The 17203-nt window shown below is 36.3% G+C and overlaps 1 protein-coding gene across 2 annotated transcripts in view; it reads left to right on the forward strand.

The window, feature by feature from the left end:
- LOC121425670 (helicase with zinc finger domain 2-like) overlaps positions 1 to 17203 on the forward strand; it is a 67155-nt gene that overhangs the window by 7015 nt on the left and 42937 nt on the right. For both annotated transcript variants that reach the window (XM_041621834.1, XM_041621827.1), the window contains exons 2-8: positions 1379 to 1536; positions 9507 to 9543; positions 11656 to 11859; positions 14019 to 14055; positions 14486 to 14646; positions 14965 to 15186; positions 16835 to 17009. In XM_041621834.1, coding sequence (XP_041477768.1) covers positions 1481 to 1536; positions 9507 to 9543; positions 11656 to 11859; positions 14019 to 14055; positions 14486 to 14646; positions 14965 to 15186; positions 16835 to 17009 — 892 coding nt within the window. In that variant the 5' untranslated portion in view covers positions 1379 to 1480. The remainder of the gene's footprint in view (positions 1 to 1378; positions 1537 to 9506; positions 9544 to 11655; positions 11860 to 14018; positions 14056 to 14485; positions 14647 to 14964; positions 15187 to 16834; positions 17010 to 17203) is intronic.

Raw genomic sequence — 17203 nt, forward strand, 5'->3', positions numbered from 1 at the left:
AGTATTCAAAGTCAGCACTGCTGCTATATTGAACCGTGTGATGCAGGTGAGACGGCCAGAGGCATTCCACTTGTTCTAATTGCTCTCATTTCTTTATTTTTGCATCAATTTTGATTACACTTGGTTATAATGATCCTTGGGTAATACCACATGTCAAGGATGAAGGGGTCAAAGGTCATCTACATGTAGGTGTCAAAAAATCATATTGCATATTTTGTTTATTGCGAAATTAGGCGACACTCGTTCGTGAACCACCTTGTTTCAAATTTGTGTTCAACTTGTTCTCATTTCTTTATTTCTCAATCAATTATGTTTATACTCTTACAAATATTCATTGGATAACACCACATGTGTTCAAGAGGATAAAGAGGTCAAACATCATTTAGGGGTCCAAAGATTATATTGCATATTTTGTTGATTGGGAAATTCGAAGAGACTTGTGGTCCGTTAACCTCCTTGTTTCTTTTCTCCCCTTTTATGTATAGTTTTGCACCACCAATGGGGGGGAGCTCCCCCCCCCTGTTCTGCCTATTTTTTTATATTGCTTTGAAAAGTGAAATGGGCTCATTGATTGGGTTTGATTTAAGATGTTTACAAACTTTACATGTAGAAGGTCCATGAAATATAGTATTAAAAGAGAATCCACAAATCCACAAGTTTTTATGTTGTGGAGGGAATTCTGTTACGAAAAAAAATGTTCTTGAAAATTAACTTTTCAAAAAGTATCCAATTTTTAAGCACACAATCTATATTTTCTTTAGAAACTTTTCCAATCTACTGTTACATTTCAATTAACTAGCATCACGCTCCAGTTAAGTGTTTCTGGTTTGAATTGCAACAAGACTTCCAGCTGCACAGTTACAACACTCAAATGAGTCTAAGGCCATGACCCTTGTTGCCCTAAAAATGGATTTGATCCCCTTCAAATAATTGTAAGCTTATCCCAAGTCCCATATGAGCGTTTGTGTGGGGAGGGGGGGGGGGGAGCTGCGGGCTCCTTTTTTCCATGTCTGATTAGATTTTTGTGTGGAAACATTGTGACAGGTCTTTTTCTCCACATTCTCTCCTTTTGTGATAATTTACCTTGGTCAGACACTGATCATTACAAAAAAATACATTATTTGGAAGATTAGGTACAGTATCTAGGTGAAAGATTAAATAAAACTTGCATTCTATTGAGTGACCTCCAGAACTCTGTATCGCATTAAAAAAAAAAATTAATATGTACTTTTCAACACATTCACATATTTGTATTCTTCTTGATATTAATTGGACTTAAAATGCTTCTCTTTTTCTTTTGACCCCTCTTCCTCTTTCATCCCTGCATCCCCCCCCCCCCCATTTCTCTCAATTTTCCTTTTTCAATATCTTGTACCAGGAATGAAAGGCGCCAGTTGATATTATTGTAGAGAGCAGATATTTGTTCCTTCTACTATAGTGTTCAGAGGCTCTGCCTCTGTTCGCTGATCGTGCCGCCAAGATGGCAGATCGATTTAACAGACAGGTTAGGGTGGACGAGAAGATGCATTTTCTCTTGTAAGTATCACCACGATTATTTATCAATTTGTTTAGAATGTTGAATTGTAATTCCAGATTACCTGGGTTAAAAATTCTTGAACAAAATTCCACAAATACATATCCCTCCATAACAACATAACAAGTATTTAAAGATAAAAAAACTTTTTGGTGTGACTTACTGTACTGATATGAGGAAGTCATATATTTTTTAAATGTTTGAATGTTCCATTTATATATATTTTACCTACATGTATTCTGTGTAAACATTACAACATATACTTCACTTTTCATTTCCGAGTTAACATGTTTATTTACTAAAGCTATGTCAAGGCTTGTACAAGTACAATGTGTAGGTTTGTCAGTCATTCTTAAAGAGGATTTCTTATTATTTTAAATGGAAATCAATTCTCCCCTAACTGGTCAGTTTTTCTATCAAAGATTTTTTTTACTAAAAACACAGTTTTGCCATTCTAAATTGTAATGAAACACTGATGACATATTTCCATTCACCGCAGAACAATGATAAATACATATCGGATTTGTGTCGCACCTTTTCCATTTTGATTAAATGCCCAAGGCGCTCAGAAAAGATAAAAGACAAAAAGTAAAGAGAACTTAGAGGAACAATAAAAGGCACATTACACAGGAATTATGAGGGAAAATGTCTGTCTTCAAACCTAGTACCTGCTGGTGAACAAATGCAATTTTCCGTCGCCCTTGAAGGATGTTGCAGGCTTTGAGTTCTTCAGCTCCTGTGGTAGTGAATTCCACAGGACTGGTCCGGCATGAGCAAAGGCTTGATTGCCCCCAGGATTGTTTAGATAGTGGAAAATGTATAAGACTTGATTTAATGGGATGTTTGCAGTGTGCGTACAGGTTGATACTGGCATATGATAGACTTGTTGTAATTGTGTGCGGATCCAGAAGTAATCATATTTGCAGTTTTATTAAAATTTCAGTTTTTGTCTTGATTTCGACATAAGAGTAATCAAGTATCACTGAACATCTTGTGTGGGGACAGTGATTTTCTGCGATCGCGGAAAACGGAAGGAATTCACGGAAATGGCCTTTTGAAACGGAAAGTGGCATTTCAAACGGAAAATCACAGAAAACATATTTTTCTTCAGAATACACAGAACAGCAACAAAAAATTACTCCAAATCTCAAGAAAATACGAATATTAAATGGCCAAAAAACACGATCTCACTTCACTACAAAATCACGACAATCCACACATCGTGACTGCTCTTCACTCTATCATACTCGATCGTACCCCTCGCTAACGGTCGATCGGCCGTATTGAAAACATTCACATGCAGTTCATGTGTTGCTGCCCTCTACGTTTGAAGATAACAGCATGATCATGAAATCCAAAATGGCAGATGGATCAAAATCGTTGAATGCTCAAAACGATGTCCAAAAAACCCCAATATTATTGATAAATCTTCATTCATCCATAAAATAATGCTAAAAATGTGAAAGGTGAGGATTTACTCATGTTAAATATGTTCATCAAAATATTTCATGTACCCGCGTAGATCCGATTAGAGCGGATTCTACTGCGTTGTTGGTACATTGGCAGATACAAATTTTGACCAGCACGAGGGTAATTAATGTATTGTTATTGCTACTGAATTCTCAAACGGAATTTAAGATTTTCTTAAACGGAAAAAGCAATTTTTGTCTCACCTGCGAAGCAAAGTGAGACTATAGGCGCCGCTTTTCCGACGGCGGCGGCGGTGTCAACATCAAATCTTAACCTGAGGTTAAGTTTTTGAAATGACGTCATAACTTAGAAAGTATATGGACCTAGTTAATAAAACTTGGCCATAAGGTGAATCAAGTATTACTGAACATCCTATTAGAGTTTCATGTCACATGACCAAGGTCAAAGGTCATTTAGGGTCAATGAACTTAGACCATGTTGGAGGAATCAACATCGAAATCTTAACCAGAGATTAAGTTTTTGAAATGTCATCATAACTTAGAAAATATATGGACCTAGTTCATGAAACTTGGACATAAGGTTAATCAAGTATCACTGAACATCCTGCATGAGTTTCACATCACATGACCAAGGTCAAAGGTCATTTAGGGTCAATGAACTTTGGCCGAATTGGGGATATCTGTTGAATTCCCATCATGACTTTGAAAGTTTATGGATCTGATTCATGAAACTTGGACATAATAGTAATCAAGCATCACTGAACATTTTGTGCAAGTTTCAGGTCTCATGATTAAAGTCAAAGGTCATTTTAGGGTCAATGAACTTTGGCCGAATCGGGGGTATCTGTTGAATTACCATCATAACTTTGAAAGTTTATTGGTCTAGTTCATTAAACTTGGACATTAGAGTAATCAAGTATCACTGAACATCCTTTGCACGTTTCAGGTCACATACCAAGGTCAAAGGTCAATGAACTTTGGCCGAATTGGGTGTATCTGTTGAATTACCATCATAACTTTAAAAGTTTATGGATCTGATTCATGAAACTTGTACATAAGAGTAATCAAGTATCACTGAACATCCTGTTCGAGTTTCAGGTCACATGATCAAGGTCAAAGGTCATGTAAGGTCAATGAACTTTGGCCATGTTGGGGTTTTTTGTTGAATAACCATCATATCTCTGTAAGTTTATTGGTCTAGTTCATAAAAAGTGGACATAAGAGTAACCATGTATCACTGAACATCTTGTGCGAGTTAGAGTAGTATTCAAAGTCAGCACTGCTGCTATATTGAATCGCGTGATGCAGGTGAGACGGCCAGAGGCATTCCACTTGTTTTAAACGGAAAATCACTGTCCCTACTTATGCGAGTTTCAGGTCACATGATCAAGGTCAAATGTCATTGAAGGTCAATGAACTTTGGCATGTTGGGGGTATTTGTTGAATTACCATCATAACTTTCAAAGTTTATGGATCTGATTCATGAATCACTGAACATCCTGTGTGAGTTTCAGGTCACATGATCAAGGGCAAATTCAATGAACTTTGGCCATGTTGGGGGTATCTGTTGAATTATTATCATAACTTTCAAAGTTTATGGATCTGATTCATGAATCACTAAACATCCTGTGTAAGTTTCAGGTCACATGATCAAGGGCAAATGTTATTTAAGGTCATTAAACTTTGGACATTTTGGAGGTAATTATTAGGGCTGCTTTAAAAAGTGCCCAATTCACTGATTATGGAACACATGATTCCTCCAATTCCATTGTTCCAATGAAACAAGTGACAGTAGCATTATTCATGATGATAATTTCTATAGATCTTCAGTAAAATGTTTGGTATTTTTATTTTAGCCATCTCATTTTATTTTATTTTAGCCATCTCATTATTGACATTCAAATTCAAACCTCCGTGAAAAAAAAACCACGGAAGCATGATTGGAATTTATCCGGATTCATCGATGTCCTCTTTTATAAATGGTGGTTGACATTATTTGATGCACACTTTAAAAAAAAGGGGAAGATGGATTTTGGTTTAGAAAGAATTTTGCAAGCCAAAGTTGGTATAAAAATGAAAAAGGATTTCTGATTGCTGGCTTTTCTATTAAACTGATAATAGCTTGGGTTTTATTCATAGAATACTTTGAACAATGATTTCTGTGGAATTAATAATAATAATGATAATAATAATGGTGGCTACTTACATACAGGCACACAGGTCCACCTTCTTGTACCCATGGCGCTTCAAGAAAAATAAATACACAAACAATACATAACATATACATATGTACATGTATGCCTGTATTCTCAGGGAGAGGATAATAGAAAATTCATACCATATACATGTATGGTACTACAGTACCTGCATGTGTACATTTACCATTCTTATTTATTCTACATGTATTTCATATTTTTAAAGGATTGTTGATTATACACACTTGGGAACTATACAGTATTGCATTTGCCTCTCATTCCATCAGAATCAAATTTCTAACTAATGACAGCTGAAGTTAATTCATCCCTTTAAATATTGAACAAACCTTAGAAATGTGTTTCGCTGTTTAATTTAAACGTGTACAACAGGCATACATACAGTGTCATTATAAGTGCCTACTCATGTTTCATATCTCTATATTAATTTAGTATAAAGCCAGTGGCAAGTTTTATTTGCTTTGTTTGTACATGTACATGTATGTGTAATTGGAGATCAAGCCTTGAATGACGGGGAAAAAATAAGGGGAGAAAGATCTACTTTCAGGCAAACATTCACATACAGTTCTACGTGTAGGCAAACACTGTAATGAACTAGAATGTGGTATAGGGTAATATACATGAATGAAGACTGTATTGTAGAGCAAAATACTTTTAGGCTGCATGAAAACCTTCAATGAATAATTAGAAAATTAAAAAATGTGGTTGATTGAAAAATTGTGAATTCTGATGGCAAAATAGGAATCTTAGAAGCACATAATACTAATTTGTTCTTCCAAAGGTTGGCAATGCTCTAACCAAACTTCATTTGATGCACCCAGCACTTCATCTAATTAGCTAGCCAGGAATTGCATGTTCATTGTTCAACTATTACATTGTACCATGGTACAGTATAATGAAGATGTTTTGTTGTAGCTGTCAAGATTTCAATACATGACACAAAATTTGTTTTGTAATAGTACACATTTCGCAATTCATTTTTACATTAATGTACATGTATGACTCACCTGCACTGCAGTAATCAAATATGAAGATCCTTCCTGAAAATAGAATATGAAAACAAGTCATAGTTTGCATTTCTAATGTCAGACATCAGAAATGCAATGTCATAGGTAAAATTGTTGTAAGAGCTAGTGGAGCAGAGATAAAGTGACCCATACTAATGTTTACAATTTTTGTCTCACCTGCATAGCAGAGTGAGACTACATGTATATTGGTGCCGCTTTTCTGACGGCTGCGGCAGCGTCAACACCAAATCTTAACCGAAGGTTAATTTTTGAAATGACAGCATAACTTAGAAAGTATATGGACCTAGTTCATGAAACTTGGCCATAAGGTTAATCAAGTATTACTTAACATCCTGCTTGAGTTTCACATCACATGACCAAGGTCAAAGGTCATTTAGGGTCAATGAACTTTGGTCAAATTGGGGGTATCTGTTGAATTACCATCATAACTGAAAGTTTATGGATCTAATTCGTGAAACTTGGACATAAGAGTAATCAAGTATCACTGAACATCCTGTGCAAGCTTCAGGTCACATGATTAAGGTCAAATGTCATTTAAGGTCAATGAACTTTGGCCAAGTTGGCGGTATTTGTTGAATTTACCATCATAACTTTGAAGTTTATTGGTCTAGTTCATAAAATGTGGACATAAGAGTACATGTACCGTAATCAAGTACATGTATCACTGAACATCCTGTGCAAATTTCAGGTCACATGACCAAGGTCAAAGGTCAATGAACTTTGGCCATGGGGCATCTGTTGAAGTACCATCATAACTTTGAAAGTGTATGGATCTGGTTCATGAAATTTAGACCTAAGAGTAATAAAATATCTTTGAACATTTCGTTTGAGTTTCAGGTCACATGACCAAAGTCAAAGGTCATTTAAGGTCATTGAACTTTGGCCATTTAGGGTTAAAATTTATAAGATTGTTGTCATAAGTTTTAAAGTTTATTTATATAGTGTAGAAAATGTGGATATGCATGTAGGGATAATCAAGTTTCACTGACATGTTTTAGGTCACATGATCAAGGTCAGTGAATGTAGTATATTAATACCCCCTTTACACAAGACGAAGTTCCCGCTACGTTCTTTAAGTTTGAATTTCTCGAAAGATGTGAAACGTGCTACGTCCGCATCACGTTAATGTGACGTTTATGCTGCGTGTTAAGTGTGCCCACAAATTTCATTCTGCGCGCAGAGCCGGTCCATGCTGCGTCGAAATGGTTCCCGCTACGTTCCGACTACATCCAGCAGATTGCGCGACTTTCTGTACCTTCGTCTATTTGGACGTAGAGCCAACCGAGTTAACGTGGTGGCTGCGTAGTGGCAGTACAGTAGACATGGACAGAGTTGTTGCCACATTCTTTCGGTGTCCGCTACGTCTATGAAGCTGTTGGTAGGTCTTTACTGCGTCATTACTTCGCTCGGTTTAGACGGCGCTTCCGCTACGCGGACTTTGGACATGTTCAAAGTCCACGTAGTGGAAAATTTGTTTTCGGAGATCATGCAGACTTTGCCACGTCAATAACAGTTCTCTCTACGCTCTTAGTACGCTGCAGCAGTTCCCACTGCATCATTGCAATTTTTCTTTGACGTAGCGAGAACTGCATGGACGTAGCGTTGGTGTAATGGGGGTATAATATATAAATTGTGTTTTTTGTGAATAACTATTTTATAGTAGTTTTCAAAGTCAGCACTGCTGTTTTATTGAATCGCGTGATGCAGGTGAGACCGCCAGAGGCATTCCACTTGTTAGAGACTTGCTATACTTTGATTTCAAAGTTTGGTTAAACAAGTCTGATTTTGTTTCAAGCATTTACCTTTATTTCCCATCAACAGTTAACATCATGGTGGATTTCATTTTCTATTCAAACAACTGTAGTAAATAAAAATTTATTTTTGTGAAAAGAAGTAAGGACAATAAACAAAAGTTTCATTTATTCCTCTGACAAGTTAATCTTCTGTCATAGCACTGGTAACAATTACACACAGAGAAAATCTGCTCATTAAGCCCCAAATAAACACCAATTTCAAACTTAGTTGTCATTCATATCATTTTCTTCAACAGGATTCGGAACCAAAAAGGATCACACTTGTAATCATAACCATTCATTCAAAGGTTGAGCCACCTAATTTTGTTGAGAGTTTTGTACCTCTGAAAAAATTACAAAGGCACCTTCCCATTTTGTTTAATAGGATCAGTCAGTGTGTACATGCAAATAAATGGAGGTGATTTAAAAAAGAGTAATTATAACTTAAAATTGCACGCTGTAGTAAATTTGTGATATTTGGGATATACTCTATAGAGAATGCGCAAATCTGCATGTTCATCAATAAGATTACAGTGTATGGCTTTATATGTGTTGGTGTGTTAAACACAAAATTAAATCTCATCTAACTTGGTGAAGTAACCTTCAGATACAGTTTTGTGCGGGTACAGTGTATGAGTAGTTCTTGTACATGTTCAGTATGCAAACTTGACTTCATACATGTAGTAACTTGAAAATAACAATGGGCCCTCCAGTATACTTCCCCATCTGGGGATTCCCCATATCAGGGATCAGTGCAATATCAACAAGGAGATATTTACTTTTCACCATGATTGCTTAGTCTTGTCAAAAGGATGCCTCTTACAGATCTGTTATTTAATTTTAATTAAGTTACTTATTACATGTACATTACTTATTTTACTTTTGGTTGTGGGAGATTCATCCATTTTCAGTTTACTAGATTTTATTTTTTTTTAATATGTAATACTTAATACACAGTGTATGCTAATTGGTCTCTGACTCTCTTTAAAATTGAAATTATTTTCTACATGTATATCTAAATTAGCTGAAGGGTTTTATGAAATTTGTTCAAGGATGACTAGATGGAAGAACTAGAAACTATAAAATAACAAATAGGGGTGGAATAAATCAAAAGCTATGGCCCTTTATGCCTTTGTTTCCTCAATTTCCAAATCTCAGTTCCTGGATATTGAGCAAAACATTTTATACTTTTCAAAATTATGTAGTGATGTTATTGTGCAGGCTACAGAAGAGTGACTTCATGTTCAAAATATCAAAATTAAAGTCCTGGTGAAAAATGCACCCCACATTTATTTTCCAAATAAAATGGAGCAGGACATTTTCCGCACACCCTACCAGAGGTTGTAGTTTATGACTCATTCCTCGTGAATTTTTTTTATATTTTGTTTTTAAAATAATCAATAGTTAAGCCCTTGCGAAAATAATGGAGCATGACGGTGAAAAGTGAGGAAAAATATGTTAAACGGTTGATAAAATATTGATTGTTTTTATGTTTTGTTTCACTCCAGGAATTCACCCGACTACGTTCTACACACCCTACCAGAGGTAATTGTTTATGACTCATTCCTTTTCTCTATGTGGGTGTCTATCCCTGAATGTCAGAAACATTTGATTGTGTCTGTGTACATATAGGTTGGGTTATGCTCAAATGTTATTGCACATTGCCATTGCGCGAAACGTTTCCTAATGTGGTTAGATGTCATACAGAATAACACTTCCTTTTTAGAGTCCCAAGCCAATTTAAAGAAACTAGTCAACAGTGAACCATATGTGGAGATCAAAATAAAATAATGAATAAAGAAAATGATTGGGACTTTGTACCTCCAGCTTTTAATTGAAAGAAATATGTAGTTAGTTCAAAATGTATGAATAGTCAAGACTGGAATGCAGGTGGTAAATCAATCATAATTTAATTAACTTAATGGCCGAGTCGCATATGTGTTTTTATGGTAGATGGAGTTTAGCTCGAGGACGGGCTTTACATTCCGGTATGAAATAAAATATAGCGGGATGGAAAATAGAGATTTGTTTGTTTGGGTAAAGAAGTTCGTTCGCCTTCTTCCATTGTTTACATTCCTTAAAGGTGTTGATTTCGTTTGCTAGTTTTTCTGGGCCAGGCTAGCGATTGGAATGTGGAAGTGAAAGAGGGCAAACTGACTGGGTTGCTAGGCGTTCAGGACTAATAGAAGTCCATTGGAACTTCAGTTATTTACTACTTTGCTTCTTATTCATGTTCTTCGGCTCGCTTGCATTCTTCAGTGATTAAAGAGAGAGAGAGAGCGAGAGTGTGAACAGGTGTGGAAGCAACGGGTGAATTCCTTGGTGGAAGTGAGCTGTGAGTAGGAGTGGCTGAAGTGACAAGAGTCGCAAAAGAGGATTAATTGACTGAGAGAGCAGTTGGGGGAGTGGTTAAGAGAGTTACGTAAGTTGGAAGAATAATGGAAAGCCGAAGAACTTGAATTTGGAATCGGGGTACACAATAATTAAGTTCCGTTTTATATACTTACATTATAGGCGGATTAATTTCGCGCATTACACCAAAAGTGATAGGGTCGATTTGGGGAAAGGCTTTTCTCGCCACGCGGTGTTTGACCCAGAAAGGGATAAAAAGGGAGTGATTAGTTGCCAAGGGGCAGTTTTTCGTTCCCGATTTGTTTTGCCGCCGTAGGCCATGTCGGTTTGATTTTTGTCTGTCGTCGGTCGTCCAGCCCAGAGATGCGACATATATTATAATCCAGCTTGTAATCTGACTTTGATTTAGAATAAAACCTGATACACAACTTAACTTCATCGAACTTGTCATTCTTTGACTCCCGTCCTTTTTTTGTACGTGGGCAGCGCAAGACGGTGGGCGGCCACCGGCCGTCTTGCAAAGCTGTGCCGCTACAAAAATTTCTTAAATATCAGATTTCTGGGTACATGTACTATCTGTAGCACAATATTTGTCTCATTACATGTAGTTTACATGTATGTGTTTTTATTAATTAGAATAGTTAAACACACATACTTCTGAGCTTGTATTTTGTATGTTTTAGAAGGGGGTCTGGATGAGTAGGAGGGGAATGGCTGGATGACTGAGATAAATAGGACTGCCATTATTGGGGGTATTTATGACAACCCCCCCCCATCACTTAAGATGACATGCAATCATGAGATATTTGTCAAATCAAATTCATTGTGATGTGTTCAGATATAAAAGAGAAACTATTAACAAAGGACATGATATGGAATACAGAGTGTCTGTCAAAGATACCTTTCCTTGTGGGCTATCTGATCTAAAGACCGAAAATCCAATAGATATAGATACATGATGTAACAAGCATATTTACTGCCAGTATTAGGTTAGCAGCTGGTAACCGGTGTGTTGGCTCAGTTGGTTGAGTATCCATCTCACAACCGGGAGGTCAGGACTTCAAATCCCTGCTGCGTCAGACCAAAAGATATAAAAAGATGGGAGTTGCTGCTACCCTGTTTGGCATTGAACATTTAAGGGATAGAGCCTCTATGATGTGGCGCTGAACAGCAGCTCCTGGGCCCACAATCAATTGGGCAAAATGAATTTTCTGAATATTTGTATTCTCAGAGTTTTATTTCGAACAGTAAAATATAGATTTTCATGGATTTTCTTTTTTTTTAATAACTGTTCTTCCCAACTAGCATTTCTTTCGAGGCGTCATTGATGATCTCCAGAAACTAAGCTACTCTTTCCTGGATGAGAAGAGATGGGTGGATGCCGGTGACTACCTCACCCAGTCTCTCATTCTCTATGATTGCATCAAGAGGGCAGGATATCACAAGCGTGATGACAACCAGAGGGAAGAGAATACCCTTCTCCTTCGGGCAGCCTGCGGTCTTAAGCTGGTAGGTTGGTAGGCCCCTGGCATGTCTTTTATAGGTGCCTGCTTACTGAATACGTTCTGCTACACCATGCCTTAGACCATATCAAATATATAGACCATATCAAGTATATGGAATACTCCCCAGGGAGTGGAGGATGTGCACGCCTTGTGTGCGGGAATGACTGATTGAATCTGATGACCAGGGTAATAATATATAAGCATTTGATACGTCGTTCTAATTTATTAAGCGCTATTTAAAAACGCTTTATTATTATCATTATCAAATCCTTCACAGAAAAAGTATGCAAAATTATATGAAAATTCATTATAATATTATTTGTGAAAGCTTTAGAAGGGATGGGTGACAGTACCCTTGAAATTTTTTATTTTCAAGGTGGGCTTTACTTTGATGAAGAAAAAAAAAGGAAGCACGGCTTTTAGAAATGCAGGCAACAGATGCATTTGGCACTCTGGTGAATTTGAAGACAAAAGGTCATCAAACTTTATTGGTATTCAATCAATGGGAATCCCCAGAATCCATACAGTGGGAATTCCCAGCATTCAAAGTTCACATTCTGTGTGCCTCCTAAGACATAGATCAATGAATATTAGGTAGTTTTACTAGAAATAGAGGAGGGACAATGAACCATCCAAGATACAGACCACTCATCTGTATGAAAATTATATATATGTTCTTTATTCTAGTCATTATTGCAATCTTGGCAGTATAATTGATTGCATGATTGAAGCAACAAAATAAGAAAAACATAATGTTTTGGAATGTTATGGAATAAATCATAGAAGAAATAAATAGTTGTGTGGGTTTTTTTATCACAAAGAGTGTGTAAGTCTCACATTGAGTAGGTTGTGGCAAGCATAAGAGCAGTAGACCATTACTTACATCATATTGACATCACCTTTCTGCAGTCAGTTTGGAGTTATAGGTGCAGTGATTATAGACAGGAATAACCTTTGTTTCTGGGGATTTATTCAACAATTTCTGACATTTTTACTATAATCCCCATTCACTGACGGTAGTGTGTTAGTGTGAGCCTGCATGTGTAATCAGGTTGGCAATCGGAGGACGGGTTTTGTCTAGATTTCAACTTTTTGAATTCTAAATGACATATTATCTTGAATGAAGGCCCACTATTTTGTTAGACTCTAATCTTTCTTTTGATACTATGTAAGTTCTAAGAAAATATCGAAAAAATATACTTTACCGATGAGTTATTCCTTATTTTTTTAATTTTCTGCCGGAGAAGAAAAAATGGCAGCCGTGTTTTGTTGTCCTTTACGTTCAACGAGTTGTGCTTTTATCAAGGCTTTCTGATTAAATTTTCGATATCCTGGCCAATCTATGTGAGCAAGTTCCGCACGCACATCTACAATCGCAAAGCAGCGGCACAAATCGCGATATATAGCGACTGGTAAATACATCTGTAAGGATGATAGATCGAAGATGATAATGTTTTGATCATCATTTGAAACGAATTAGCGGTAACTGTGGTCGAAGGTACAATATTTCTGAATTTTTAACCTTTTTTCATAAATATGGATGTAATTTCTTTTTCATAATATGACATTTTACGTACAAAAAACGATCAGAAAATCAGGTTTCCGCAAAACTTTAGACCTAATGTCTCTGCTAATACATTGTCTGGACGTACGGGCCTCCAAGCTCTTCAGTTTATGTATTGGTGAGTGAGCCAATGCAGTTCAGCTGAACAACCAAAATACAGAGACTGAAGCTTTTGGTTTACAGTGATTACAGATTCTCGCCACTTTTGAAAAAAAATCACTACTTTGCAGTGTCCAGTAACAGTATCTGCTTCTCTGATTTTTTTCTTTAAGAAAAACTTTTAATTAGGATGGATTAGGGTTTGGATTTTCCTATTATTTCAACATCTCTGAAACATTAGAGAATCTTTCCTGTTGCACAAAAGTAATAACTATGGTAGCTTTGCCATCCATTTGCAAATTGTGTGGATTTGAATTTCAATGACTTTGTGAAATTCCTTCTCCTGTAATTGTACGAAAACTACTGTGTTTTGGAACAAATTTAGGGGGAAACCCAGAACAGACAAGACCAAACTTGTTATCGATATGGAAAGAATATTGTAGGAGAAAACAAAAGTTTATGACTAATTTGTTGATATTTTTTTTCTTCTCCTTATTTAGGGTGCATTTGATGTATCTTTCAAGGATGCCACTAGAGGTATGTATGATGTTATATCCTTATTGTAGTTGAAAAGGAAATCAGTATATAGTTATCATTCATGAAAAAATTGTAGAGTATATATATCTATTAAAAGTACAGCTTATCAGCATTCCCACGATCCGTTGATTGTGCTTCAATACCAACTGAACGATAATGAAAGAGGAATGCATGCTTAGATATTTAATGTTCACGTTTGTTTCGTTTTTTATTCAGCATTATGTCTTGCCTTATTTGTTTAGCAAGTTGAAAGTAAACCATTTGCAGAACTTTTGTGCACAATTATGAGAGTAATTGTGTTGTTGGTCTGATGTACATGTATGAAGAAATAAATGTTTCCCAGAAGTGAGAATAAGAAATTGATCAATGTCATAAATATTTGAATGGTGAAAGTAACATTCTTGTATGTTTCAAAATTTTGTTTGTGTAGTTTTGGAGAGTACTATAGACAATCGCCATGCCCTAGAAATCAGAACTTTGGCAGAGGGGGAGATGTCGATCAACGAATTCCAGCGTTCTGGCATGTCGTTTCACCTACGAGGAAAGATGGAAAAAGTGCGGAGGGATATTGAAAAATTATCAGAAAAACCTGTAAGTTGATAGAACATTGGTAGAATAATTTTGGAGCAATTTTTTATAGCTCTGCAGTGCTTTTTAAAATTTTCATTAATGCATTTTTAAAACTTTGTTGTAGAAATCCAGTGAGTTTTGGGGCAGTGCAAGAGGTTATGCATATTTTCTTGTATATTAACTCGTTTGAGATTGAGCCCCATATTATTGTACCGGTATATGGAGGGAGAGCCAATAGTAAACTTGTGTTGTAGCAAAAAGTCATTCAGTCTCTGACTTGAATAGATGCCAACTGCTGAATTTTATCTCAAACTAAGATTCCTCATCATTTCTCTGCAGTTCCAATGGGATAAAAGTCACATTGATCGCCTGAGTAAAAGACTGGAGGACATCTTGGGACCTAAACCAGAAGTCAAACCCCAGACTGGCTCTTGGGCTAGTCGGGTGAGCAACCAGCCCAGGGCCGCTACACCAGATGTATCCCAAGAGACGCATACTGTAGACAAGGGCTGGTTGCCCAAGAATGCTATCCCAAAACAACAGCAGCCTCAGAAACCACCTGTAAGTTAATTTTGATTTATGTCAAGTTCCCCCCAAGTCTGCGCACACGCGTATCTGCGCGATTCTAGTAAAAAGATACGCAACAAACACAGACACATGCAATACATAGACAGATATTCATTAGAAAATCTGACTCAAAATAATGAATTTTGGATGTTTCAAGTGACAGCCTCAAAATTCAGCCTTTCTCATCGAAATACCCAAATCGTGTGCAAAGTGAATGGGTGCGCAGACATGGGGTACCATTTTTTTTTCAATGTGAAAGTGACTGCCCAAAATTTTTTCCAAGAAAATCCTATTTCTTAAGATAATGGTACGCTTACTGATAAGGAACATTATTAAAGGACAAGTCCACCCCAACGAAAACTTGATTTAAATGAAAAGAGAAAAATTTAACAAGCATAACACTGAAAATTCCATCAAAAATCGGATGTAAAATAAGAAAGTTATGGAATTTTAAAGTTGCGCTTATTTTCAACAAAATAGTTATATGAACGAGCCAGTTACATCCAAATGAGAGAGTTGATGACATCACTCACTCACTATTTCTTTTGCATTTTATGATATGAAATATTTTTATTTTCTCATCATTGTCATGTGAAATGAAGTTTCATTCCTCCCTAAACGTGGCATTCCATTATTTCAACATTTGGTGCTTCAGGCAAAGAGGTCCTAATCGTCAAATTCGTAAAAATTGAAATATTGTATAATTCAAACAATAAAAAACAAAAGAAATAGTGAGTGAATGACATCATTGACTCTCTCATTTGGATGTAACTGGCTCGTTCATGTAACTATTTTGTTGAAAATAAGTGAAAGTTTGAAATGTCATTACTTTCTTATTTTACATCCGATTTTGATGATATTTTCAGCATTGTGCTTGTATGATTTTTATCTATTGATTCAAATCAACATTTTTCTGAGGTGGACTTGACCTTTAACTCAAAGATTTTGTGAAAAAAATTCATGTTGAATCTTAACTCAAATTGTTAGGTTGCAGACTTTGGGACCACCATCATACTTCCCTAATTTAATTATATATTGTGAATTGACATGGGCAGGTCCAATTCATAAACAAAGGGGTTTGTGTATTTTCTGACTTAAGCAAAAGAGAAAAAAAAATAGTTCTTTCATACTCAGAACAGGGAAGTGATTGTAAAAAATTACAAGTAAAAATGAACTAAAAGTAGCAGGCGTCCACCTGTTTCTTTGAATCTGTGCCTGAATTGATTGCTTATATTAGGAAGAAGTCTGAAACTTGAAGGACGGTTATATTTGATAATAATAATAAACACATATACACAGCACTTTATATGGATGTTTAAATCAGACAGGTTGGCTGACTTACTAATACAAACATTGCAACAATTAATGAAAAATAAATATACTTGTGAAGAAAAAAAGAGTTTTTAGTATAAAGGATTTGAATATTTTAACAGGATATTAGTTGGGAGTTTGACAAACAGCTCATAGAATTTTAATGTGAAGTTCAGGTAAAGTGTTACTTCTTGGGAGGGGGGGGGGCTATGTATGTAATTGTAACCATAGATTACTGGAATGAATAACATTTTGTTTATGTACATTATTTTATTTTCTAATCATTTAATTTAACAAAGCTACACGCCTGTTTCTTATTGTTCTCTTTCAGAAGGGAAAGAAGAAAGGTCGCTCCAGGAGACAGAACAGACCTAGGAAAGATGTTGAGCTCACCTACTCAGAGCAAGATGATGATGATGAGGAGGAGGAGGAAGAGGATGAAACTGATTCAGAGATGAATACCAGTGGTTCTACCAGTTCATCACCGGGTGGTACCCCTGAAAGAGGTAAACTCATTGGCCTGAATTCCGGTGTATCTTAAACCACGATCTTACTCTAAATTCACTTTACATAGCCAAATGTGTTGTAAGTCGCTCACTGAAGTCCTCCAGCCCAGTTGGGACTCAATTCATTGAAACTGTATCTGTGAATTATAACTGCAAGGGTTTCTTTCAACATTCTGCATTCGAAAGGAGCTCAG

The sequence above is a fragment of the Lytechinus variegatus genome, chromosome 1, assembly GCF_018143015.1.
Source record: "Lytechinus variegatus isolate NC3 chromosome 1, Lvar_3.0, whole genome shotgun sequence".
In the NCBI taxonomy this organism is placed as follows: Eukaryota; Metazoa; Echinodermata; class Echinoidea; order Temnopleuroida; family Toxopneustidae; genus Lytechinus; species Lytechinus variegatus.